This window comes from Rhamphochromis longiceps, linkage group LG3 (assembly GCF_057381845.1).
Source record: "Rhamphochromis longiceps isolate RC_006_pf linkage group LG3, R_longiceps_female_GT1.1, whole genome shotgun sequence".
In the NCBI taxonomy this organism is placed as follows: Eukaryota; Metazoa; Chordata; class Actinopteri; order Cichliformes; family Cichlidae; genus Rhamphochromis; species Rhamphochromis longiceps.
This window is the reverse complement of record NC_140559.1, coordinates 15,818,267-15,844,838: the sequence shown is the minus strand read 5'-3', so window position 1 is coordinate 15,844,838 and position 26,572 is coordinate 15,818,267. Positions and strand designations below refer to the sequence as shown.

Here is a 26,572-nt window from a genome sequence, read left to right as displayed (position 1 = left end):
GTCAGACACAACGCAGAAACACACAGTTACATGAGGTCAAAGGTCAAGTTTGAAAGCTCCAAATATAATTTTAAAAGACGTTTTTAGAAGTTTTCTTTAGGTGTGTTTTACTTCTAAACATTTAGATTTTTAACACTAATTTAACAAGTAATCCTATTTTGTTCTATTAGTATTTTAAGTCATAAATACTAAACAAGAAAATCTGCGTCTCCTCCCTCCTCCCACAATGCACCGCACTGTTATTGTTTGGGCTTCTTCAACATGGCAGCCGCGGGCTGCCTCTTCCAGAGAACCCTGGCCCGGTCCAGACCCGGTACTAACAAGGTGTGCTTCCTCTACTTACAGCCGCCAGGACGATCTTGATCGGTCTGATTGATTAACCGGTTCCCACAGCTGCTAAATCCCCCGCCTTTTTGCCGCCACCCCATCCTCCACCAGACTCCATTCAAAAACCTTCACCTTTATCTTGACCAGCGCAGTCAGTATGACGTGTTAGCGCTGCTGAATGATTCTCACATTAAAAAAACATATGTGATATAGAAAAGGATCCGCTATGTTTACCGACCGAATACTAAATTAATATTACATAATAGAGACGTAGAAACATGTCCAAACTGTCTTGTATCCGTTAGCTTTTAGCCTGTAAGAAACATGCTTAAATGTCAGATTGTGGATGAGCTGCTTGAAACGCACTTCCTAAAAAGAAACAGCAACCCGTCTGGTGACTGAATGTTGTGCCGAAATCAAATTAGGATCATAAGTATTTAGAAAAATAGCCGGATGTGTTTTGGGTTTGTTCATTTGAAGGTGCGGAATAAGAAAATCATTGATTAGTACGTTTTTAAAATTGGATTTGGTTTGTGTGACGCACCTCTGCCTGAAGGCGTCAGTAAATTTTTGACAGCGAAATGACGGATTTAGAGTATAACCTGTTTTCATCCTTTAAACATTAATCTGTTTTTATGTTGTACGTGTTGTATTTTGTTTTTAAGGCCACTTATCACTCAGACTTAAAGTAGAAACGATTCTGCTCAATTCCAGCTCCAAAATGTTTTATCCACTTTGTATTCACTAAAACTTTCATCAGTTTTACCTGAATGACAGTTTAAAATAATTATTTTATTTTATTTTGGCCCTTTAAGCTTCCCCCTGCTCCTCCTCCTTTAAGACAACTTTCTTCTCATTGGCTGCCCCTTCTGTCCTCTATGTGATGTCATACAGATCCAAGACTAGAAAAACAGTGATAAACTGAGCTTTTGGAGCAGCAAGTACATACACTGAGCCCATAGTTGGTTGTGATTAATATGAACGTCTACAGGTGTAGCAGGAGCTATGCTAACACTTTTTTTTGCCTTGCAGGCATCTCCATCCTCTTCGGTTGTCTGCAGGGAGTTCCTCTATGTGGTGGACTTACAGCGTTATACCAGGGACCAGGGCTTCCCCGTCTACTTCCCCCAGGCCGTCCTCAAAGGTCGGACCCGGTTTTAACTGGTTGTTTGATATATTTCAATCTGATGACGATACTGGTTTTCTTTGGGGTTTTACCAGTTTGATGTCTTCAGGTGACGACTTGTACGACGCCACATTGAGTGATGGGGACTGCCGGGTTCAGGTGACGATGGATCCTGGTCTGAACCGGCTGGTGGAGAGGAACATCCTGCGGCCTGGGCTTGCAGTGAGACACGCCACCTTCAGCACTGCCATTACCGCACAGCTCCCCGAGTGCTCCGGGGCCTTTGGGGAAGGAGCCAGGTGAGTGAGGACAATAGAGAAGATGGAGCTGTGATGCAGTCAGACCAGCTGACTTGTGTGTGCTCCCGCAGCTACAGGCTGGTGAGCCTGGAGGTGAAGGATGAGGATGAAGAAGTCGGGGTCAGATGGTCGGATGTGGACTGGGACTCTTTGCCCTGGTTTGGATCCTCAAAAACTGAAGGTAAGAGGCTAGAAACGAGGAGATTCTGACTCTCAGATTTTTCAGATTTCAGGTTGGAAATGACTTAAACAATTATGAAAATATGAAACGTTTTTTTTATATTCCTTTTCACTGCTGATCTGTTTTTGTTTTGTTACAAATCAACTTCACCGCTTTCATTTTGATCAAGGTTTGATTTCTGCAGCGCTTCTTAGTTAAGAGAAGGTTGACACGATGGCTCTTCTAGTAGCACATGTGAAGCATGTGAACCACACAAAAAATGATCTGTTTCATTTCTTCACAAATGTTATTCTGCTCACAACCATCGGCCTCCTCAAAGTGCACGAGTGTGATAAACCCGTTCTTTCTAACTAGTTTACTAGCTTACCATCACCAGTGTGTGAATGGGTGGATGACTGGATGTGTAAAGCGCTATACAAATACAGGCCATTTAGTTTTAGAGTTTTCTGGTGTTTTTGACCCTGAAGAACGTCTTACAATGGCAGCCGCCAGTCACTGGCTATCAGACTGAGATGGATAGAATCATCCTTTACATGAGTAGTGAAGAAAAGAATTGGATAATGATGGACATGATGTCCAAGCTGAACTAAACAGCGAGTGACTTTGAACATTCAGGGAGGGCTGTAAATTAAAAGGTTTGCTTCTAAAATTTTAAAGCTTCTGATTTGCTGATGTTGTTTATCCAGCAGGTCCTTTGGTTCCTCTGAGAGCCAGCAGGACCGTCTTTCTCCCTCTGTGGAACAATGTGGACTACAGCGGGGAGGTGTGGATGGAAGCCACTGATAAAGAGACAGCGGGTCAGGAAGCAGAAGAAGAGCCAGAGGAAGGTATCTATGTCTTATTATTATTAATCCTTTATTTATCCAGGTAAAAAATCTCATTGAGATTAAAAATCTCATTTCCAAGAGAGACCTGGCATCATTAAAAAAACATTCCTTCAAACAAACCCGCTGACTTCTTATTTTTACCATTTATCTGGAAGCCTTTCTTCTCATTGCCTGTCCCCAGAGAGCAGGTGGGTGTGGTGTCTGTCTCTCAATGACATCACACAAATATAAGAGTAGAAAAAAACAGTGTGATTTCCACTTTTAACATTATCATCGACTGCTAGTACAGGAGATATATGACAGAAGATTGTAATAGTAAATTATAGAATTATAAAATATAAAGTGAGTTAAGACAAATCCGTTCAAACAGGGGATTCATGTCGTTCTTGTTGGCTGGATTGGCTGTGTGTGTTAACAGGACGATGTCCTGCTGTGACCATATCCGAGTTGCGTGAGTCCTACCTGTACGGTCGCCGGGGCATCACCAGAGGCGCCGTCCAACACGAACTGATTGTACGCATCATCAAAAAATCACATCTCATGTATTACGGGAGAACAGACCGGAACTGTGAGTGTCCTTATAAGGTTAGTGTGCACCATTATTGACACTGGCAAAAACGTTAATACAGATTTCTATTATTTATTTACCTATTCACTGTTTAAACTAACTCAAACTTAAACAACATCAGACCGTGTAAACAAGCATTAATTGCTATACCAGCAGGGGAAAATTGCTCATTCAGTCTCATATTTTGTCCAATTTTCTGGAATAATTGGGTATTATTTGTCAAATTTAGCTTAATCGTTTTAAAGAGCCACTCAAGTGAAACAGATAAAGACAGTGTAACAGCCATACGTAACACGCCTTTGTTCATAGTAGTACAAAGGATGTAATTACCAGAGGACCTAATGCTGATCCCTGAGGAACTCCAGACTTTATAAACTGTTCTCTCGCTCCCTCTGCTTCAGGCGGTGCTGGAGGTGAACGATCGGACAGGAAATGTGTGGGTGGTGTTGTGGAACAGTGTATGTGTCAGCTGGTACCGCTGCCTCAAGCCCGGTGACATCATCAGCCTGAGACGCTATCGAGTCAAACAGCATTACCAGGCTGAGCTCAACGACATAGGTACACAGGACCAAAGCAATGAGACTTTTTTTAGTCATTTTTTCCTTTTTCAAACTCCGGTACTTTTGGGTAAAAGGTGTTTTATGATGTGCAGATTTTAAAGCTTAACATATTATTATATTAACTTCACCCTAAAACTCAGTTTGAACTGGTGATTCTTTGCTTTTGTGTCCAGTGGCCCTCTCATTGAGTCTCCCCACTTGTGTTATTCACACACGTCTATATTTAATCTTTCATTTTAGCCTTTTCAACTTCTCAGTTACCTTTAAATCTCACCACAGGTTAGAAGGCAGACTTATTCTAACTGAACATTGTATACGTGGGAACCTGTGACTCACAGTTATCGCTCTGATTCTGTTTTTCTGTGCAGAGATCAGTGTGAACAGCAGAAATCCTGCTGCACAGATTTCTGTCCTCCAAGAATCCACTGTTTCACCTGACTATCTTCCCCCTGCACCCACCTACAGCTTCTACAACAGGTACATGATCCTGTTTGCACATGAGGACTCTACTCAAACCCTTAGAGCAGTGTTTCCCAAACTCTTTGAGCCACGGCACATATTTCACATCAGAAAAATCACAAAGCACACCACCAAACAAAAATGTCACAAAAACCATTTTTATTGAAATATAATGATAATCTGCTCTCAATTTACTTACTTAGTGTGAAACCAGGCCTGCTTAGTTGAACACAAAGCTGATATTCTTGCAGGAACTGAAGAAAGACACACAGGAAGTTCTTCCTCAACAGCTCTGAGTCTTTTTTTCCTCTTTATTGCAGTCGTACTATAATACTACTCTGTACATTAGTATTTCTTCTTGTCTTCTTCTGTTTTACTGGCGGTTGGCAGTCCACTTAACCCACTTAGTTGAAGAGAATCTAATTGTTCTTCCTGTTCCTGTTCGTCCTGTCACTACACGCAACTCGCTTGGAGTACCAATCTGGTGAAAGTGGATAAACTTCCACGGCACACCTGATAATTTCTTATGTTACACTTATGTGCTGTGGCACAGTGGTGGGAAACACTCCCTTAGAGGCTGCTGTTTGTTTATCTGTTTGTGAGCAAAATTATGAAGACACTATAAAACACTATATATTAGTGAAGCAATTTAGGTTTTAATGTGGGTTTGATCAAAAAACGGGGACTTGGCCTTGGTAGATGTTTTGTGTCCTCTTCTAGTCTAAATAAAGCATTCCTGGCTCCTGTCGGTAACCTTGGTCCTTGCAGCTGAATGTTTCACTGACCCTGAAACTAAACTAGCCCTTCAAACAGGCAAACATCATACATGAGAAATGTCCCCATAATTCAAAGATGTCCTCATTTTGATCGTTTAAAGCTGATGTCCTCTCATGGTTTGAAAGACAAGTGCACACACTGACTCTTTTTGTCAGTAAGGAGCTGCTGGACTGCCCTAACGGTGCTCAATGTGATGTTATTGGCCTGCTGACGTTCTCAGGACGGCCGGAGCGAATCAGGAGCAAGGGTGAGGGAGTTACCATGGCGATAAAAACACACCATGACAACAAAATTTGCTGGTTTTCTTTGAGTTTTCTTTCAGCCACAAAGAAATTGGCTTTTTATTCCTAATTATTATATTTTATTTTAATTTGAAGATGGCAGAGGGGTGGAGCTTCTGGAGTATCGCTGGCTACGATTGGAGGACGGGACGAGTGAGCAGCCAGTCATGGTGAAACTTTTCTCCACGTCTCAGCCAGAAACCCACCTGAGGCTGTACCCACGTGAGACACCGTAGATTTGACTCGTGAACATGTGAATGTGTGTCTACAGCACATTTTATCTTTGTTTACCCGTCCTCCGTCTGCAGTGTCCGTGGTTGTTTGTACACGACTGAAGGTGGTCAGGTCCTCGGATCAAGGTCACAACTGCTTCTACCTGACCAACACCACCTACACACAGGTGTACTGCACAGGTAACACGCTGTGTACGAAGCTAGATTCACATTTTCAGTTGCAGCGTTTCTCCCACTGACTCCCCCTGGCGGTCAATGTTGTGTGTCAACTCTGTCCTCGCTCCTGATTGGTCGACTGCCAGGCCTGGGGCACCACTCAGAGATGAGTTACCGCAGGCTCCGCCCAGTTCGGCAGTTCCTCCAGTGGCTGAGGAGCCAGGACGATGAAGAGGTGCTGAACAGGGCTCTGATTGGAGGCTTCTTCATCTACCCGCCCCCTCCGGTCTCCTTGGAAACATACATGAAGGACAAGAGAGGTCAGCGTGCTGTGTTTATAGCTCCTGACCACAGAGCAGTTTCATTTTTCTGACGGTCGGAGCTTCAATCATCTCAGTGATGATCTTTCGTCTCACCTGTGCTGAATCTAAAACACAGGTGAGCTGGGATTCCTGCAAGGGGCGGAGCTTAAGAGGGAGGTGGAGCAGCTCTGTTACAGGGAGAGACACACCTTCTGTATCCAGGCTACCATCACCATGGTTACTTATAGCCGCAGAGGAGAGGTAACAGCTAGTGCACAATTATTTGTTATGTAAATGTAAACTGCTTTACTTTGTGATCTGATCTGTAAACAGTTCAGTTATTTTACATTCCTCATCTGTTCTAACAAAAATACATGCAGAGGTCATGTGACTCATTCAGCATAACAGAGACTGGGTTTGGCAGGTAACCTGTATTCTTTACAATGGCCACTAGAGGGAGATATCTGCGTGTAGAAGGGTGGAGATGACTTCAACGGAGATGAAAGTGTGACAACTTTTTGGTGTTTATTTTCACTGCAAATCTCTCGTTTTCTCTTGTGTTATAAATCAAGTGCACCTCGTTTATTTCAGTCAAGAGTTACGTTAAAGGTTTGATTTGTGCAGCACTTAGTTTAAAGAAGGTTCAGATGACTGACTGAGATAGACAGATTTGACATAATCTATTATTTTATTCATCCTTTGCTTAAATTATGAAGAAAAGAGTTGAGTAGTGACGGATACAAATGGGACCCAATGTGAGTCTTAATTCTTCTAACACAGACTTTGGTGGCCAAACGTTTCTTTTAGTCTTCTTGGCTCAAGCTGAACTAAACAGCGAGTGACTTTAAGCTTTGAGGAAGGGACAAAAGCTGTAAAGTAACAAGCTTGCTTTCAAAGCTTAAAACTTCCAGTTTGGACATGGGTCACACGTCTACAGGAAAACAGACAAAGTCCAACAAACACTTTCTTATTAGTTCATATTAGCTGTTTTTCCAATAATCAGTGTAAACATTCAGGAAAGATGCTCGGAAACAAAGCCGGTGTAGCCTCGTGAATAGGAATGTGCCAGCGTTGACCACAGGCTACAGGATAACTCATGTATCACTTTCCTGCTCTCGAGATTCCCCGCAGCGAACATCGGGAAAACACTCGAGCTCCGGCAGCTTTAATTAGTAGAAGATCAGCTCTTTGTGTGAACTGTGTGAAGCGTCTCCATCAGTGTAAACTCCCCGGACCGCCTGGCCTCCTTCTGTTCCTCCTCTAACACCTCCTCGTCTCTCCTTCAGGAGGATCGCTGCTTGTTCTGGACAGACCGAGCTTCATCTCGCTGCCCCTCCTCCGCATCCTCTTCCTCGCCCTCTTCTCGCCACCGCTACGCATCTCCCCCCTCCTCCCCCTCTTACTTCTCCCAACTCCCGTTACCTTCCACCCCTCGTTCCTTCAGACCTCCCCTCTCCTCCTCCCCCTCGTCCCCCTCTCTCTCTCTGACCTCTCCGTCCTCACTGGTCAGTAAGTCGACGCCTTGTCCTCCGGACCGCAGAGCAGGGTGAGACTTTAAACCGGCTTTGACTGCACCGCTCAGCTCTGACCGCGAGTCACACTCACCATGTTTGTTTCAGCAGGAAGTCGTGGAAGAGGAAGCAGCTTCTGCAGACGGACACGCCAAACAAGAGGTCAGTTCTGAGGAGGATGTCACTGACTCCGGGTCATCGGGTTATATTAATGTATAAACTGCATACCGCACTATTCCAGTGTCTGACTAGTCAGAGCTCCTCGTGACAGGTGAACTCTAATCTAAGGAGGTTGAATTGTTTTGTCCCTTCAGAAGTCCCCGGATCACACTGCAGCCAGAGCAGAACAACAAGACGGGTAAGACTGAATGTTGTTTTAAAGAAACTGCACTTTGCTGAGAGGAAGTTTCTGTATGACACAATCTAAAAATCATAGAGAGCCTTTGTTTACATGAAGTCCTCAGAAAATCTGTGCTCCTCACAAGTGACCTTTCTGTGACCAGAGAGGCTGTAATCATTTAAAAGGAAAAAAACAGAAATACTAGTCCTCACAAGATTCGATGCTCGTAGGTGAGAAAAACAATAATCAAATGTGGTGCTAACAAGAAGACAAAAGGACAGAGACCAGAAAAACAACTTTTCATAAAAGAGACCCAACTGTGCTCCTTGTGTCTGCCAGAATAGGCCTCACAGATGACAGAACATAAAAAGATGATGGTAATCATGGAGCTACGGTGCTCCTGAGTGACCACGGGGACGGCGTTCCTCATAGTACGATGTTCTCGATCTTCTGTCTGTCTGCAGTGATTCTCTTTGAAGCCTCTATGGAGTTCCTTGAAAACACAAACTCTGATGACAACAATGATGAAGACGATGACGACGATGATAATGACGCTGATGACGCCTCGTCTTTTGTTACTGCCCACACTTTGCCGGCCTTCCCACCTGTTGCTGTGGAGACGCTCCCGATGCGTTACGACCACGCCCACAGAGAGGAGCAGGTGGCTGCGGTGGCAATGGGAGGGCGGGCGACGCCTGAGAGGTTTGACTCCACCCTCGATGGCTACTACACATTGAGACTGAGAGGTACACTTTAATAAGCGCACTGGTAACCATGGTGACTGTCATGATATCTTATTGAGACACGGTCAGATTTTCCAAATGTAAATGAACCACTCTGTCCCCTCAGCTCTCTCAGACGGAGTGCTGATCGACGCCGTCTTCCTCCCCCATGCCTCATCTTCCTCTCCCGCTTCTCTCCTCTCGTCTCGCTCCAACACCTGGACCTCCATCTTATCACACGGAGCCTTCTCCTCGCACACTCCTCCACCATCACCAGGTCAGTGAACACACACAGAGCAGTGGTTCCCAATCTTTTTTTGCTGGGCCCCCCTTTGTTTTACAAGAAAAATGTCCCCCCCTTCTCGCGCACGCACACACGCACTAACACATCCTCCAACCACACACGCCCATATTTTGCTCCATTGCGGTTTATTTCACACCTCAAACATTTAGTAAACAATTAAGCAAATACAAGTAATCTGCAATAAATTACAGGTAGTAAGAAAATAAACTACACACAACGTCAAAGGTTTTCACGTCACGCTGTGCGCCACATCATTGTTTACATGAGATGAATTGCAGAATGGCAGATAGAGACAAAATACTGTTAATCTGACTGTCTGCAGGTTTTACATGCAGTTACTGTCCCTCTATTTACAAAGGCAGAGGCGTCACGGTGGGATTATTTTACATGCAGTTGTTTGTTTGTTTTTCCTGCGTAATAATTCAACATTGCTATCAATGCATTTTTCAAAAAATGCCTCTCTGTGCAAAATGGGTTTAAAAACATAAACAGCTGTGGGATCCTGTTTGTCTGTGATTTGAACCGAGGGAACAAATCGTGGCAGGATCAGCCTGATGTTATTTGTATCCTGCTGTAACTTTACTGTATAAAGAGCAAACATCTCCAAAATGTCAGGAGTAGTTCGTCATTACAACAAGTGTTTGTGAACTAAAAATCAAGAATGTGGGATCCTGTTTGTCCGTGATTTAAACAGCCCAGCGCTGCTCCCGATGAAGGGAAAACCAATTCTGCAGGGAGACCTACCTCGGCACTTGTGCAGGTGAAGCCAAAGGGAAGATTTGCTTCACCATATTTTCTAGTCTTTGGCTTAGAATGAAGTTGGTTTGGAAACATATTCAGCGATGCTTCATCTCCTGCTTTGCGTTTTTGGAGGCGCCCGTGCTAGCAGTGTCCAACTAACAGAAACAGTTGCCTCTGCCATGTTTTCCTGTTTCTTCTTTCCGTGTAGCCGCTAGTTCGAAAGTTTATTTCCTCTCAGGTTTCTTACTTTCAGTAAAGTTTCACTGTTAGAGCCCTGACCAGCATCCTGCAGCATCTGGAGCAGCTGTGTGGTGCTGTCATGGCAATAAGGATCCAAATCTGTGGGATGTTTCCAGCAGGGGTTATAACCTGCAGTCAGCAAGGTGTGCCTAATAAAGTGGCCGTGTTTATGTCCCAGTGCAGCAGCATCAGAAAACGGTGGTTTACATCTCTGTTACAGGAAACCTGAAGAGTTAAAACACCAGACAAGAAAATCTAAACGTTACACAAAGAACATAAAAGAAGTAAACTTCATAAAAACTTCACAAATGATGCTTTAAATGAAAAATAAATCCCTGTAAATAATTCAACAGGTCACATGTTAGAACCACCTTAACTAAACTCTGTAGCCGGTCACTGTGGTTTGTCCCAGCAGCTCTTAGGAAACAAACTGCTAACTTCAGTGTCAGCACACACTGTTAGTAAACTATGCAACACTGAATTCAGGTTTCAGTTGTGTTAAGTTGTGAAGTTGTGATGAAAGTCTTCTTACTGACACAGGTAGGATGGTCAGGCGTCCTCTGTTCCTTCACCGTTCATGAACTGTCACTTATAAAATGCTGCCAAACATCAACTACACTCAATAACTAAACGTGTGCAGGTTAAAGTGATGGACGCCCAGATCTGCACTCCAAATACAAACAGACTAAAGGTGTTTCCTCCAGAAACAAAGACAATATTTACAAAGGTCTCACAGGTAAATTGTGAGCGATCACAGCAGCATCTCATCCTGACTAACAGCTTTTAGATGCAGGGAGAGCGTCGTGGTTCAGAGGTGGTTCAGCAGATGATGAAGGCCTTTCTGTTGCATTGTGTAGTGCTGTGGAGGCCATGATGGTCGACTGGGTCTGCTTCTACTGAACTCACAAACACTTCTGAGGTATTTACACCTGAAGCCTCATTGAATGTGAGTCAGAAACAAACGGCTCAGCTGTGATTAATGGATGTTTCCCTGCATTTCTATTTTCACACAGTTTATTTCTTACAGCAGGAAAACTGAACAGAATGTATGTAAGAGGTCAGAGTGAGGATGACGTCACTTAATACAGGAAATACATGTTTGTCTGTTTTGATGATGAAGGACTTCTTCAGCTCTGTAAACAGCTACACTTGAGAGGACAGAGGTGATTTCATGGATCAATAACAATGTGTTTATCAGCTTTCATCATCGCAGTGCAGACATGACGTCAGATCTATCAGAGTGAAGGCCGTCTCTCTGATGACGTCACAGAGCAGAGTCCTTCTGTCCAATAAAGGATCTCAGATCAGCTGCTGCCATCTTGTGGCCACAGTTGGTTACTGTCTCTGAAAGTTGTCTCATGTTTCCTGTTGTCCTGCTAACAAAGGCTGGAGCTCATCATGCTGAGAGGGCAGCAGCATTTTGTGGCTCTTCACACATGTTCATTATATTCTGATGATCCTGGATGGAGACAAACTACAGATAAGTGTGTTCAGCCCAACTAGTTTATCTCATTACAGCAGTTTGATGTTTCCCTTTGAATCCCCCTGAAGATCCTGACAGTGAAGCACGTACATAATACTCCAGCCTTTCAACTCTGAGCTTATTTAGTTCTATTAATACACTGAAATCTCATTTGTGTCATGAAGAAAGTCTTTAATCAAACAGAATTCAAAGATCAGAAACATTTCATATATGGAGTTAAACATGAATCATTGTTTCAACAACATATTTATTGTTGTCATAAACAGACAAGAAGACAACAACAAACTGCTCCTCCCATTCAACACATGTCAGTCCATATCCCAGCAAACTAAATCATCTCCATTTACACATCAAATAGAAACATGAATCACTTGTAATGATTAGAAACTTGATAGAATTTCAAATCTAGTTTGGGGAGTCATTCAGTGAGAAACAGTGAAATGATTTTCCATGTGAAAAGGTGGACAGCAGAAACAGAAAGAAACAGTGAAACTAAAAGAGAAACAAAGAGCTTTGGAACAACGAGGCAGCAGGAGGACAGCTGCAGTTTAACAGCTTCAACTCACTGACAGGAAACAACATTAGAAACATCATCATCCTCAACTCATCTGCTGCACTGACACTGACACCTTCAACGGACACACCTTCAGTTTACCATCACCAGTGTCAATGTATGGAAACATCCTGTGAGTGAAAGTGTGTGTGAAGGTGTGTATGTGTGTGTTAGTATCAGGATCAGAGAACGACAGCTTTCCTCTGTTCCAGTCCAGATTCACTCTGATCCTCTGGAGCTTCTTCTCTACTGAGAGATCAGTAAACGATGATGGTGACCATGCTGAATATTTACCTTCATAGAACCGTATTCTCCATAATCCAGACTCTATGTATCCCTTCCTCTGCACAGACTCTGCTAACACACCGAGTCCCCACCCTGTACTGTCTCCAACTTCAACATCCCAGCTGTGAGTCCCTGAGTTAAAGCCCTCAGAGCCCAGGACAGAGCCGTGAAAATCAAACCTCTCTGGATTATCAGGAAGCTGCTGCTTCTCTCCTCCTCGTCTCACACTGGTCAGATCTTCAGACAGGATGAGTTCTGGATGAGCAGTGTTTGGGTCCAGAATGAGAGGAGTGTAGGAGACCATGTCCTTCATGTTGTTCCAGATGTTGAAGGTCAGGTTGCCCAGGTGTTTGGCCTGGTCTATCAGAGCTCCTGAGGGCAGCTGTGGATCATCCAGCAGGGGGCAGCGCTGGACTCTTTCCACTGCAGCCTTGTAGTTGTGCAGGAATGAGACGTCTTCAGCTCTCAGCTCCTCCTCTGTGGCTCTGACTGTGTCTGAAAGAGCTGCTATCTCTCTGCTCAGAGCCTCCATCTTCTCCTTCATCATCCCACTCTTCTGCTCCTCTTCCTCCCTCAGTGCAGCCAGCCTGGCCTCCTCTTCCTCTGCTAGAAACTGGTGAAGCTTCTTAAACTGCTCCTTAATCTGCCTCTCTGTGTGTCGGGCCTGGACCTTAATGTGTTCTGCTGTTTGATCAAACTCCACTTGAACTTCTTCACAAACCTTTAACTTCTTCTTTAAGGGCTCCAGAGTTTCCTGAAGTTCCTTCTTGTGTTGTTGTGCAGCTTCATCGATGGGTCTGAATCTGTGATTGGTGTGTTTTTCTGAGTCTCTGCAGACGACACACACTGGCTGCTGATGGTCCAGACAGAAGAGTTTGAGTTTCTCAGAGTGCAGACTGCAGAGAGCCTCTGAAGCTCTCTGATCTCTCTCCTGTAAGAACGACTCACACAGGTTCTTTAAAGCTCGGTTTAAAGGTGGATCATCCTTTGAACATCTTCTGTTACAAACTGGACACTCGTGTGTTGGTCTCTCTCTCCACCATCTCTTCAGACAGTCTTTACAGAAGCTGTGGCTACATGACAGAATAACAGGATCTCTGAAGACCTCCTGACAGACCGGACAGCAGAGATCCTCCTCTGATCTGGAAGCCATTGAGTCTGTGAGTGAAGCTGAAAACAGCAGACAGGAAGTACAGTCAGTCCTGGCTCCCCTCCCTCCTCTACCACCTTCACTGAAACTTCCTTTGAGTCGTGTTTTTGCTCAAACTCACATTCAGTGTGTGGAGCGTCAGCAGCTTGAAGCAGCAGTGTTGGAGTTTTCCACTTTTCTCTCCTGTAGCTGGACTCACTCAGAGGAAGCTGCTAGTTTGGTCTGAGCTCAGTCTGATCGTCTGTGCGTCTCTCTGCACTGAGGATGAAGAACTTCCTGTTTCCTGGTTTGTCACATTTGAGTGACGTGAGGGGAGGAGACAAATGTTGTTGTTTGACTTTTAACTAAGGTGTGTTTCAATCCTGCCTGCAGCTCAAAAGCTGTAAAACAGGTTTTGTGTCTTTTCACCTCCACAGGTCACAACATGAAACCTGTTGTGAAGTTTATAAAATAAAGTGTCACTCGGTGGTGCAGCTGTTTGTCTGCTTCTATTTTAGACTTTGTTCTGGTTCTTGTTCAGGTTCCCAGCAGTGGGAGTGTAATGCAGTCACACAAACACAGGTGGTGTTAAGGTGGATTCACTTAGTTACAGACAGTGGTGTTATTTCCTGTAACTAAGGGTGTGTTTCACTCCAAAGTTCAGACATTAACCTGCCAGAAGTTGTAAAAGTTACTAATAAAGAGCTTTTATCTCATTTCACATGGAGGTCAGAGCATGAAAGCTGTGATGCAGCAGTTTGAGGAAACTTGCTGCTGATATAAAATATTTTTTGTGGTTTTACAAAATATATAAAAGAGCAGAAAGAAAAGAAATGAGTGTAAAGAGTGCAGCAAAATGCATGTTTTAGTGTGAGCTGGTTCATCTGATCTGGTTGTGTAAAAGTCACTGCATGACACTGAGTGTTACTTTTGTGTTACTGACACTCATCTCTGACTCAGAGAAACGATTTCTCCCCTGTGAGGTTCACACAGTGGTGAGTTACATGTGTGTGGAATTTTTCACGTTTTATAGAATTAAATTTCCTCTTACTTTCTTTTTTGTTAACCTGAGTCACTGATCATTTGCAGTATTACAGAGTCTGGCAGTCTTTGCATGATGTCCACGTCACTGTAAGTTTCTAGCTGACTCTCAGGTGTGACAGGTGTGCCAGCAGGAAAGAGTAATAATAACCTGCATCCTGAGGTTTGTCATGCAGGATTAAAGGAGCCAGGCTTTGTTCACACAGCTGGGATTGTATTTTACACTGACCCTGGGTCAGTATAAGTATCATACAGTTTAAACGAAGCACTGAAACTTGCACATATTTATTACAGATGCACTAAAGAAAATCGGGATATCTACCGTCTGTGGCTGCGATTAAACACTTTACTGGAAACTTTATTAACTAGTAACTTCATCAGTCAGCTTAGAATGAAGTTGGTTTGGAAACATATTCAGCAATGCTTCATCTCCTGCTTTGTGTTTCTGTGGGCGCCCCGTGCTAGCAGTGTCCAAGCGTTTTGCCCCCCCCCCCATACCGTGCCCCCCCTGCAATGGTAAATGGCCTGTATTTATATAGCGCTTTACTAGTCCCTAAGTACCCCAAAGCTCTTTACATATCCAGTCATCCACCCATTCACACACACATTCACACACTGGTGATGGCAAGCTACGGTGTAGCCACAGCCACCCTGGGGCGCACTGACAGAGGCGAGGCTGCCGGACACTGGCGCCACCACCACCAGTAGGCAACGGGTGAAGTGTCTTGCCCAAGGACACAACGACCGAGACTGTCCAAGCCAGGGCTCGAACCAGCAACCTCCCGATTACAAGGCGAACTCCCAACTCTTGAGCCACGATCGCCCTGCAATGTCTCTGGGCACAGTTTGGGAAAGTCTGCTATAGAGAGAAATGTCCTCATAACGCAGAAATGTGATCGTCAAACAGTAATATCCTCACAGTGTGTAACTTGTAATGTCACAGTGTAAAAATGTCCTCATAAATACAAATGTCCTCTTTGTACACAATGTCCACACTGAGCAGAAACACTTACATTATCAAAATGTCCTCTTAAAGCAGAAAGCTTCCTGCAGAACAGAAATGTCCTTCTATTGCAGACTTGTCCCCAAAATGCAGGAACGTCCTAATAAGCAGAAATGTCCTTGTAATGCATAGACCACAAAGCAGAAATATCCTCTTAATTAAAAATGTCCTCACAAACTAGATATGTTCCCACAGAGCATATCTGGTCACACCTTCCCACACACAAAGATGTGATAGTAAAGGGTCTTCTCTTTGCCTCTCAGGTGACCTTATCGCTATGGCGTCCCAGCTGACCAATCAGAGGCTGGTGTGCATTGTAGAGGCGTGTCATCTGGGTGGAGCTACAACTGAACTTGTCCTAAGCAGAGCCTTTCAGCTGACCAACTGATGCCTGATGGGAGCTGTAGTATATGCACTTAAAAATTCTAGTATTTGTAAGTATTGAGAGTTGTAGTTTTTACACTAATTTTAACTACATTGTAACATCTTCAGTGACAAATTTGTACACTTTATTGCTGTTCTCTTTTTTCATTGTTCTTATTTACAAAATGCTGATGGGACGCTGGGAGTTGTAGTACCACTTCATCAAAGTACTCAAAAAGTGCAGTAATATATTGAGGTATTAATAAAATGTGTATAGCAGGGTTCATAAGCTAAATAGAAGAAGGTAAATAGTTAAAAGTGTTGTTGTTTAGGGTAAAATTAGGCTTAAAAGTCCCTTTTTAAGCCTAATTTTGCTTTTGTTTTGAATAATACACTAAGATTGTGTTGTTTCATGTTTGTACGGTTCGGTTTGGACCATTTTGTATTTACAGTGTAAAATTATTTCTCACTTCCCTTAAAATTCAGATTTATGACCTTATTTTATCCCCCATTTTCCTCTTGTGGACTGTGACATAATATTTAACATTTTTTAAACTTTAGAAATTAACTTATGTAAGTATAAGGAGAAAAGAGCTGATGTGGCGATTAATGCAATGTGGTTACTTTCTTTGCTTCTCACTGCTGCTGCTGTTTCATTGTTTGTGGTATTTTCTGCCTTTTTACTGTGAAATTTCTGTAAAGTATTCACTGTTACATTCAGTGTGTTTTCTGTGAAGGAGGCTTTGAAATAGAATTAACATTTGTGCTACAGTGTCAGGTCCACAGTGTTTCTGAAATCCTGTCTTTGTTAACCTGTTTTCTGTTCTTGCCACCAAAAAGCATTTAATAACTTTAAATTATATTTTATATTTTATTATATGCCAAACCGCTTTGTTAACATTGATAAACTTTTGTTTTCCTGGATTCACAGCTTGGTATATTGTATCTGTAGTATGAAAACATTGTTCTTCACTGAATGTTCTTTGGATTTCTACACATGTGAAGTTTTTATACTTCAAGCAAATATATTTCATTTAACATCCCAATAAAATGTCTCCCATGTGAATGTTTCAGTGGCCGTATTGTCCGACTGATGTTTCTAACTCCCTAAAAAGCTGTTTTCTCTCACTGACAGCAGTAATTTATCTCCCAGTGCTTTTTGTGTTTCTTCCACTACCAGTTTCTTGGATCTTCAAACCCATCATGGATCATCTGAATATCTACTTCTTTAAAGCATCTCACAGATGTGTAGTTTTATTTTATGGTTATTTGATTTATCTTTTTTGAGGATTGGGAGATCTGCATCACTTTGAGTTCATAAAGTGCAGTTTCTATTCTGGTATTCCTCAACATGGCCTTGACCAACATCTTCTGTAAAATAATAATAATGAGATTGGTAATTAAACAAAAACCATTAACACTAATAGTGACACAAATAAAAAACTCGTCTGGAAACAGAAATTAAACTGATTGGAAAAGACAAAACCACAATGACTGGTGACTTAAAGAGTTAGTTCAGATGTGGCTGGTGCTGATGGAGGAGAGCTTGAACCTTGTTCAGAAGAAGAAATATAAGAAAAAGGAGGTAAAAAAGTTTTACCTTCATAAAGTTGTCAGTGTTTCGAAGTACTTCAGCAGTATGTACCAACATGTAGTACACGCTTTAAGGAGCCTGATTACTTTCCTAAATAGCTTTGGCATTTGTAGGAACTCGTCTTTGTTTAACAAATTCCTGGGCTTTTTTAAGGAACTCTCCAATTTTCCCTATAAGAACTTAGACTTTTTTAATTAACTGTTGAACTTTTTAAGGACTTTGAGAACTTTTTAAACCACTAGAGAATTTCTGTAAGAACCTTTTGAATTTTTCTCAGTAACTTAATCTTGAAAACCTAAATTAACTCTGATTAACTTGAGAACTTCTTTAAATGTTGTCACATGTTCACCCCTAGATGTCAGTAGATTGCAGACAGCTGAGTTCCCAATTCAAGTTCATAATCCTAGCTATGATGATGGCTGTAGAACCAACATGTTTTAAGTCAGCCAAGACAGATCTAAGCCATTTAGACTGTAGCCCATAACCCCATACAGTGTACAAAAATGTGAACACAAAAAATTAGGAAATGAAAAATAAACAAATTCTAATTTTATGCTTCCTTTCTTCCAATGTTTTTATCTCTTTTGATGATTTTAAATGCAAAGCACTTTGGTCAACAGTTGTTGTTTTAAATACACTATAATGAGGACATTTTTAAAAAATGGACACAATCCATGTTCAAATAAATATTTTACAGTATTTTACATTTTGAGTCATCTTAAAAACTGTTATTCCCTATAATGTTAACTGTGTACCTCAGCTGTCAATGTCTACTTTAGACTAAGGTTTTATGGCCTTCTTTGGACTTTGCTACATGTTTATGTTTTCGTATGTTACAGCCCTGACTTCATGTCTGGAGAGAAGTCTTGAAGTGAGGATGGCATTTTTTGTTTTATTTCTTTAGTGTAGGAGACTCCTCCAACATTAAAACATAGGTATGGTAAATGGCCTGCATTTGTATAGCGCTTTACTCAGTCCCTAAGGACCCCAAAGCACTTTACACTACATTCAGTCATTCACACACACATTAACAAACTGGCAAGCTACATTATAGCCACAGCTGCCCTGGGGCACACTGACAAAGGCGAGGCTGCCACCACCAGTAGGCAAACAAGGTTAGTATCGTGCCCATGGATATTTGGCATGCAGCTAGGAGGCAGCCTGGGATTGAACCACCGACCTTCTGATTAGTGGCTGACCTGCTCTGCCACCTGAGCTACAGCCACCCCACCCCAGGTATGATGCTTCATATCTCAAGTCTGAATGTGCAGGCATAAATTGAAATGTCGCTCTGTGAAAAGCAAATTACTGCAAGTTCTCTTCTCCACATTTGCAACATAGATAATGATCCATTAACTCGAGGACTTTTTCAAGAATACTATGGAATCAGAACGATGCCACCTTGAAACGAAACCGAAAAAAATATTGAAACCGAAAAAAAATATTGTAACTGAAATAAATGTACTGAAAAATCTTGTATTGAAACCAAAAAAAAAATTGATAGTGAAAAACAATTAATTGAAACTGTAATTTTTTTGTTTTCGCTTACAATTCTTTTTTTTTCCGGTTTCAATCCATTTTTCAGTTTCAATCCATTTTTCGGTTTCAAACCATTTTTCAGTTTCAATCTGCTGGCACTGTTTTGGCGTCCGGGGGCGCGCTGGGGGGCGGGGATTCCGACCCGCATGTATTTGCATATATTATAATGCTGACCAATGACTGGAGAAAACACTGACGACGCGGCTGCGGTCACGGACAAACTCGCACGTGTCTGTTCGGGAATGGCAGATGCCGAGAGGACCTGAGGCCCCACCGCATTATTTTTGGTAAGTTAAATGTGTTTGTAAGCTAATCCGTAATTTAGGTCCTTAGCTAGCTACCTAAGGACCTAGCTAGCTAAAATGAGCACTCGGCTGTCGGGGAAACATGTTTTGTAAAGTTCGTTTAGCTAACCCGTGCAGGTGAATGAATTTACCCTGACTAAAGAAATCAAGAGAAACGCACCGGGCTGCTCAGTGACCACGGTTACTGTACTTTTATTATGAGTATTATACTGTAAGAGCAACGGGCTGGACTCTGCTTCTGCGCAGAGCTGATTATTAAATATGTGCAAACAGCAGCATGTTTTCTGTCGCTTTCCACATGTGGAAGGACATTAAAGCCAACTTTTAAATTCCCCTCATTAGTCAATAGCTACGGATTAAATAGCAAAGCCCGATACTTATGTACTGAAACCAACTACTTCCGCTTGTCAGCTTAAGTTAAAATGTTACATTTTTCCTCTGATTATTTTTTAGCTTTTTTTTTTTTTTTTTACTGAGTTTGTTACAAATATTCAGGTTAAAAAAACTGTCCAAATTATTTTTAATGAATTATGTTCACAAAGTCACATGTGCAGTATTCTGTACAGCTTGCATCCTATAGGACAAATAATTTGAAGCATTAATATTTCTTGTTCAATACTGAGCTGATAACACCTCTGTATGTTGTGACCAGGATGCAGCAGCAGACTGAACCTCGACTGAAACCTGCTCCATCATCTCATCTTTGCAGATGTCCATTTATAAAGCATCAACAACTCAAAGGTAAACATGATATTAGAAAATGTGTTAGTAAGGCCTTTAAAACAAATAAAAAAAATAAACAGCTGTCGGCAGAACTGTAGGACTGAACAACTTCAGATCCCGAGTGTGTGAGGACGGAGAAGGATCAGCTCTATTTCAGATTTGAGAGATAAACTTTATATTTCAGTTTGTGATGATTCTGTTCTGTTTGTGATTACAGGAGCTGTCCTCAGATTCAGACCTCAGCACCACCCAGTGACAGCAGACAGATCATCCTATATCTTCAATCTTTGTAGTAACTCCAAAATTAACTGAAGAAAACAGTACAAAGGTTAAAGTACCACATGTGCTGTCAGTGAAAGCTGCAGCTGTTTTATTGATAAATTTAAAGACAAAAAGTCAAAAGGATTAATCACCCCTGTAACTGTGTCACAATACATCAGCATTAACAGTACCTCAGTTTGGTGTTTCAGAAAACTGCTGATCTCAGACCTGCACAACTTCTGTTTTAAACACTGAATGTACTCAGCTACATGAAAAGCACGTGATGTTTTCTCTGACACAATTAAATAAAACCTGATTAAAGTCAAAGGTTGTTACTTGTATTTGAACTAAAAACTTGTGATCTGGAATTCTTTCACTGTTTTTTGACAATAGTGTTATTTATCATAAAGTAATTCAGAGTCATTCATACCAGAGTAACCAGAGAGCACAACATATATTTAACTTTCAACAGGACTTAAAGCTATTACTATAGCTTATAGCTATTACTTACCTGCACTACTGTATAGTTCTGTGTAAATAATCATTCTGTACATATGATAATTTTCAATCCTACAACTGTTTATAACTTGCATTGTTCACATTTCTGTATAACTGTATATCTCAGATTTCTGTAGTTTTTCATATTTATATCCTGTTCATAGCCTGTACATAGTTTGTACTCACTACAGCCTGTACATACTTATAGTTATAGAATATTCTTAACATACTTCATACTGTGTACATTGTAACATACCATAATAGACCCATTTCTGTAATATACTTACATATCTATATTATTGCTAATATATATTGTAATATATCTATATCATGGCTAAAGCACTTCTGGATGGATGCAAACTGCATTTCATTGCCCTGTACCTGTGCATGTGCAATGACAACAAAGTTGAATTCTATTCTATTATATTATGTAAAAGTCCAGACCCTCTGAGGATTATCTGAGTACTTCTAACATTACACAAAGCAAAGGTCTCCATCAGTGTTCATGAAATGCTGGGTTTATCCTTCTTGTGAGGGAGCTGCTGGTGAAGATCACGAGCCCTGCTTGATCCTGGCGACGAGTTTCAGTCTTCCTGGTGTTTCTGAAATGATGCCTCTCACTGTGGGTCAACAGAACTTCTGGCACAGGACAGCTGTAATGAAAGAAATTGAAGAAGTTTTGAAAAAAAAAAAAATCTTGGAAATGCCCTAAATGTGAGAAGCAGATTTTGTATTTACTTTTCTTTTGCCAATCAAGATAACAAAGTATAATTTTCACCATACAATTACTAACCTTGTCATCTCCTGCACTGTCTGTTTTGGGCTCTGGGCTCGTCCTTTCCAGCGCTCATGAGACTGCTTTGATGCACTGTGGTATGAGGTGCTAACCTGTTGACAGTGTTGGGAAGGTTAATTTTAAAATGTATTCCACCAAAGATTATAGAAGTAATGTATTCTGAATACTTTACAACTACATGAATGCACTATTGCTGTGTGATTTATTACTATTACTGAAGGCTACTCGCCATACCAATACCAACTAGATGTTAAAATCTTAATATAAATGAGTAACAGTAGGTGGACATTAGGTAAGGCTGCACTTTTTGCAGCGATCTCGTGTAGAAAACTATTCAGCGCGTATATAAAACAGGTCAGCGGCTCCGAACCGTAGTAAAGGGACCTCTGGCTAATACGTCCGGTTCGTGTTGGGCTCGTAGCTGAAAACTAGCTTTACTTTGTTGTCTGGGTCAAGTTTGCTAGCGAGAGACAGAGAGAGCCGTTGAAAGGCTGCTTATTGTTTCGGAGGAAAACACGAACACGGTGTACAGTCGAGTCTTAACAGCTTACTTACAGCTGGGCTCGTCAGGCACTCTTTTTGGCTTTAGTGGTTATTATTATATTTACATGCTTCCAGCTCCCGTTTCTACTCCGTGACAGCTCGTTCTTTTCCTTTTTCTCCCTCCCTCGCTCACAGACACATAACGGGTATGGCAGTCCATTCTCCCTGCAGCACGTACTACACTGCCCATGAGGCTACATTGTTTAGGGCGATGCCTGTAACACTCTGCTATTGCCTTCATATTAAATAATTTTTGTATAATAATTTTTAGAGGCTCTTATTGCGTGTTTTGTTTGGGTTTCCACCGGCGTGGAATTACCAAAAATAGAGAGACCATAGCCTAACATACAGTGGGGCAAAAAAGTATTTAGTCAGCCACCGATTGTGCAAGTTCCCCCACTTAAAATGATGACAGAGGTCAGTAATTTGCACCAGAGGTACACTTCAACTGTGAGAGACAGAATGTGAAAGAAAAATCCATGAATTCACATGGTAGGATTTGTAAAGAATTTATTCGTAAATTAGGGTGGAAAATAAGTATTTGGTCACCTCAAACAAGGAAAATCTCTGGCTCTCACAGACCTGTAACGTCTTCTGTAAGACGCTTTTCTGTCCCCCACTCGTTACCTGTATGAATGGCACCTGTTTGAACTCATCATCTGTATAAAAGACACCTGTCCACAGCCTCAAACAGTCAGACTCCAAACTCCGCCATGGCCAAGACCAAAGAGCTTTCGAAGGACACCAGGAAAAGTATTGTAGACCTGCACCAGACTGGGAAGAGTGAATCTACAATAGGCAAGCAGCTTGGTGTGAAAAAATCAACTGTGGGAGCAATCATCAGAAAATGGAAGACATACAAGACCACTGATAATCTCCCTCGATCTGGGGCTCCACGCAAGATCTCATCCCGTGGGGTCAAAATGATGATGAGAACGGTGAGCAAAGATCCCAGAACCACACGGGGGGACCTGGTGAATGACCTGCAGAGAGCTGGGACCAAAGTAACAAAGGTCACCATCAGTAACACACTACAACGGCAGGGAATCAAATCCCGCAGTGCCAGACGTGTTCCGCTGCTGAAGCCAGTGCATGTCCAGGCCCGTCTGAAGTTTGCCAGAGAGCACATGGATGATACAGCAGAGGATTGGGAGAATGTCATGTGGTCAGATGAAACCAAAGTAGAACTTTTTGGTATAAACTCAACTCGTCGTGTTTGGAGGAAGAAGAATACTGAGTTGCATCCCAAGAACACCATACCTACTGTGAAGCATGGGGGTGGAAACATCATGCTATGGGGCTGTTTTTCTGCCAAGGGGACAGGACGACTGATCCGTGTTAAGGACAGAATGAATGGGGCCATGTATCGTGAGATTTTGAGCCAAAACCTCCTTCCATCAGTGAGAACTTTGAAGATGAAACGAGGCTGGGTCTTCCAACATGACAATGATCCAAAACACACCGCCCGGGCAACAAAGGAGTGGCTCCGTAAGAAGCATTTGAAAGTCCTGGAGTGGCCTAGCCAGTCTCCAGACCTCAACCCCATAGAAAATCTGTGGCGGGAGTTGAAAGTCCGTGTTGCTCGGCGACAGCCCCAAAACATCACTGCTCTCGAGAAGATCTGCATGGAGGAATGGGCCAAAATACCAGCTACTGTGTGTGCAAACCTGGTAAAGACCTATAGTAAACGTTTGACCTCTGTTATTGCCAACAAAGGTTATGTTACAAAGTATTGAGTTGTATTTTTGTTATTGACCAAATACTTATTTTCCACCCTGATTTACGAATAAATTCTTTACAAATCCTACCATGTGAATTCATGGATTTTTTTTTCACATTCTGTCTCTCACAGTTGAAGTGTACCTCTGGTGCAAATTACTGACCTCTGTCATCATTTTAGGTGGGGGAACTTGCACAATTGGTGGCTGACTAAATACTTTTTTGCCCCACTGTATGAAACAGGAAAACACCGCCATGTAATCCATTTATTTCAACAAACTAACTGTATTCTCAATATCACCTATTGAACAGTAACTCTAACGGATACATTTACTCATATTTTGTATTTTAAATACGTAACGCCGGTGCATGTATTATGTTACTGCCAGTGTTGGGACTAACGCGTTATTAAGTAACGCGTTACAGTAACTACGTTATTATTGTGGTAACGAGCACGGTAACTAGTTATTATGCCAAAATCAGGAACGCGTTACTCGTTACTGGGATTTAGATAGGGTCGTTACTCGTTACTTCGTGTGGTGGCTGTCGCGGAGCTTCCACAGATTCAGTAACATTAGCAAGTGGTGGAAGCCAGCAGGTGGATGAAGGAAAAGGGAGGCAAGAGGAAAAGAGACCCGAGGCGGCCGCCGGTCCAAGTGTGAACTGAACTTCAGGTAAGAAGTTATGACCTGCAGTCCATCTGGGTCAGATATGAACCAAGTTTAGTTGGAGTTTATTTTCGTTATGCTGACTTTTTCGTACTGCGTGCTAGCTAGCATGACGGAGTTTCTATACAGCTGGGTGGTGCTATGTTACTGATGTTGAACTTTATTTTGTTCATAAGTTATTAGAGTTGCCAACCGTCCCGTCTGGTATTCAGAGAAAATATTACGCGTTTCTTATTGAGGTGAAAAGGAACAGTTTGTCCCGTAATTCAGCTACAATGAAAAAGACACAAAGCTGGAGTTATTCTGTGTCTTTACGCTGCACAGCTGTCTCTTCTTCTTTCATTCTCCCCCCTCCCTCTCCTGTTTCTACTTCAATCATGAAAACTGATCAGTGATCAGCTGATCGGCTTTTCTCTCTTGTTTGTTTATCGCCCACTTTGCGCCAGAAAGAGGAAACCAGCGGATGTCGCGCTAAACAACAGCAGCACTTTTAAGCTTGATCAGCTGTTGTTAGAATTTAATATTAATTTCTAGTATCAGCTGATGTTTGCTGGAGCCACAGCTGTAAACCTGCTGGTCATGATATGGTTTGGTTATGTGATGAGAGGGAAACATGAAGATGAAACCAGGAGATGTCCTTACTGAATCATCAGAGCTGAACAGGTGATGGAGAAACAGGTTTACCTTTTAGGTGACATGAATGAGTTGAAGGGAAGTTATGAACTGTTTCTGAGAGACAAATAACACCAGGATCCTTTTCTAAGTAGCTGACAGCTGGTAACTGTGCAGGGGCGGGTCTAGCAAAGTTTTGCCAGGGGGCCAGGTAGGGCATTAACAGGGAAAGGGGGGCACAAGGAAATACTTTTCTTTCTTATTCTCATTTAAAATGTCTCGCTTGTAAAAAATAATTATCTGAATCTTACAACAAACGATTGATAGATTGATGCACATATACCATCAGAACAGTGTACATCACTGTCACAACAGCGTTTATTTTCATTCAAAGGCTTTATGATTTTTCCTATAATGGTGGGCCGGTCTCTAGTCAAAATGCCCGGGCCAATTTTCTGTCCCAGTCCAGCCATGTATGCAGCTCATCTGCAGTCTGGTGTTGCCTACATCTTCCTATTCAGAAGGCAGAATTTCCGAGTTCTGAGTACAATCGAAAGCACCACGACTGCAGTTTTTGTGTTGGATGTAAAAGGCGCACATGACACTGTGACGTAGGCTAGAATCGTGGCGGTGGTCAACGACGGTCCAGGCGTGGGATTTCTCTTGTGGAAATATGCACATTATCTTTTCCTTTCTATTGGCAGGTGGCACAGTGCACTTGTGGCAAGTAAGCAAGCTAGAAGACTGGCAAAGTTATGGAAGCAACACATTAACAAGAAAATTCTGAGTAAAACCAAAGTTACTTTCCCTAGTAACTAGTTACTTTGAAAGTAACGAGTAACTTGAAGTAACTGAGTTACTTTTGAGAGAAGTAACTAGTAATGTAACTAAGTTACTATTTTAAAGTAACTTACCCAACACTGGTTACTGCCCAACACTGCCTGTTGAGATCCTGAGATCCGCTCCTAGAACACCGGCCTCCAACTCCTGAAGAGACACGGGTGTCCCTAAATTTAGCAAATATTAGCTTCAGGCTAGCTTGCTATGACGAATAGGCTAATGCTAGCATTTTACCACAACTTCACCAGATGTAGCTAAAAAAACTAAACTAATGTCCAGTCCAGTGGGACAGCAAGGAAAGATGACAAAAAATGATTACTTACTTGCGGTTTGGAGGTTCAAGCTGAAATTGAAGCAGCCATTGAAAGACGGGAAGAGAGAAAGATGGCAGCTTGGTCAGCACTAGTGGCCTCTATAATGTATGCAAATACATGCGGGCCGGAAACCCCGCCCCCCCAGCGCGCCCCCGGACGCCAAAACAGTGCCAGCAGATTGAAACTGAAAAATGGTTTGAAACCGAAAAATGGATTGAAACCGAAAAATGGTTTGAAACCGAAAAAAATGGATTGAAACCGAAAAAAATGGATTGAAACTGAAAAATGGTTTGAAACCGAAAAAATGGTTTGAAACCGAAAAAAATGGATTGAAACCGAAAAATGGATT

The 26,572-nt window shown here is 42.1% G+C and overlaps 2 protein-coding genes and 1 long non-coding RNA gene across 6 annotated transcripts; 1 reads left to right on the top strand and 2 right to left on the bottom strand.

Moving 5' to 3' along the window:
- The first annotated feature begins 226 nt into the window (after positions 1–226).
- Positions 227–16,878, top strand: LOC146673126 (RPA-related protein RADX). 3 transcript variants are annotated; one of them, XM_085389941.1, is made up of 19 exons: positions 227–324; positions 1,360–1,471; positions 1,563–1,752; positions 1,824–1,933; positions 2,623–2,760; positions 3,179–3,345; positions 3,730–3,886; positions 4,257–4,365; positions 5,280–5,371; positions 5,502–5,627; positions 5,714–5,818; positions 5,941–6,114; positions 6,233–6,357; positions 7,383–7,642; positions 7,719–7,769; positions 7,922–7,965; positions 8,412–8,693; positions 8,797–8,946; positions 15,712–16,878. In XM_085389941.1, exons 1-19 carry the CDS (start codon positions 262–264, stop codon positions 15,834–15,836), a joined length of 2,580 nt encoding a protein of 859 aa, XP_085246067.1. In that variant the 5' UTR covers positions 227–261; the 3' UTR covers positions 15,837–16,878. The 3 variants fall into 3 exon arrangements, with proteins under 3 accessions (XP_085246067.1, XP_085246063.1, XP_085246074.1); XM_085389937.1 differs by having other exon boundaries at positions 7,716–7,769; XM_085389948.1 differs by having other exon boundaries at positions 238–324; positions 2,620–2,760; positions 7,716–7,769.
- On the bottom strand, positions 11,714–13,669 carry LOC146673127 (nuclear factor 7, brain-like). Its single transcript, XM_085389959.1, has one exon. It carries the CDS (start codon positions 13,426–13,428, stop codon positions 12,037–12,039), a length of 1,392 nt encoding a protein of 463 aa, XP_085246085.1. The 5' UTR covers positions 13,429–13,669; the 3' UTR covers positions 11,714–12,036.
- Positions 16,879–20,772: 3,894 nt separating the features above from the next.
- On the bottom strand, positions 20,773–26,513 carry LOC146673125 (uncharacterized). Of its 2 annotated transcripts, none has more exons than XR_014908566.1 (3): positions 25,984–26,513; positions 21,525–21,619; positions 20,773–21,384 (listed from the first exon to the last, which is right to left on the bottom strand). It is a non-coding gene; the product is annotated as an uncharacterized LOC146673125 (long non-coding RNA). The 2 variants fall into 2 exon arrangements; XR_014908567.1 differs by having other exon boundaries at positions 26,233–26,513.
- Between the last annotated feature and the right edge of the window lie 59 nt (positions 26,514–26,572).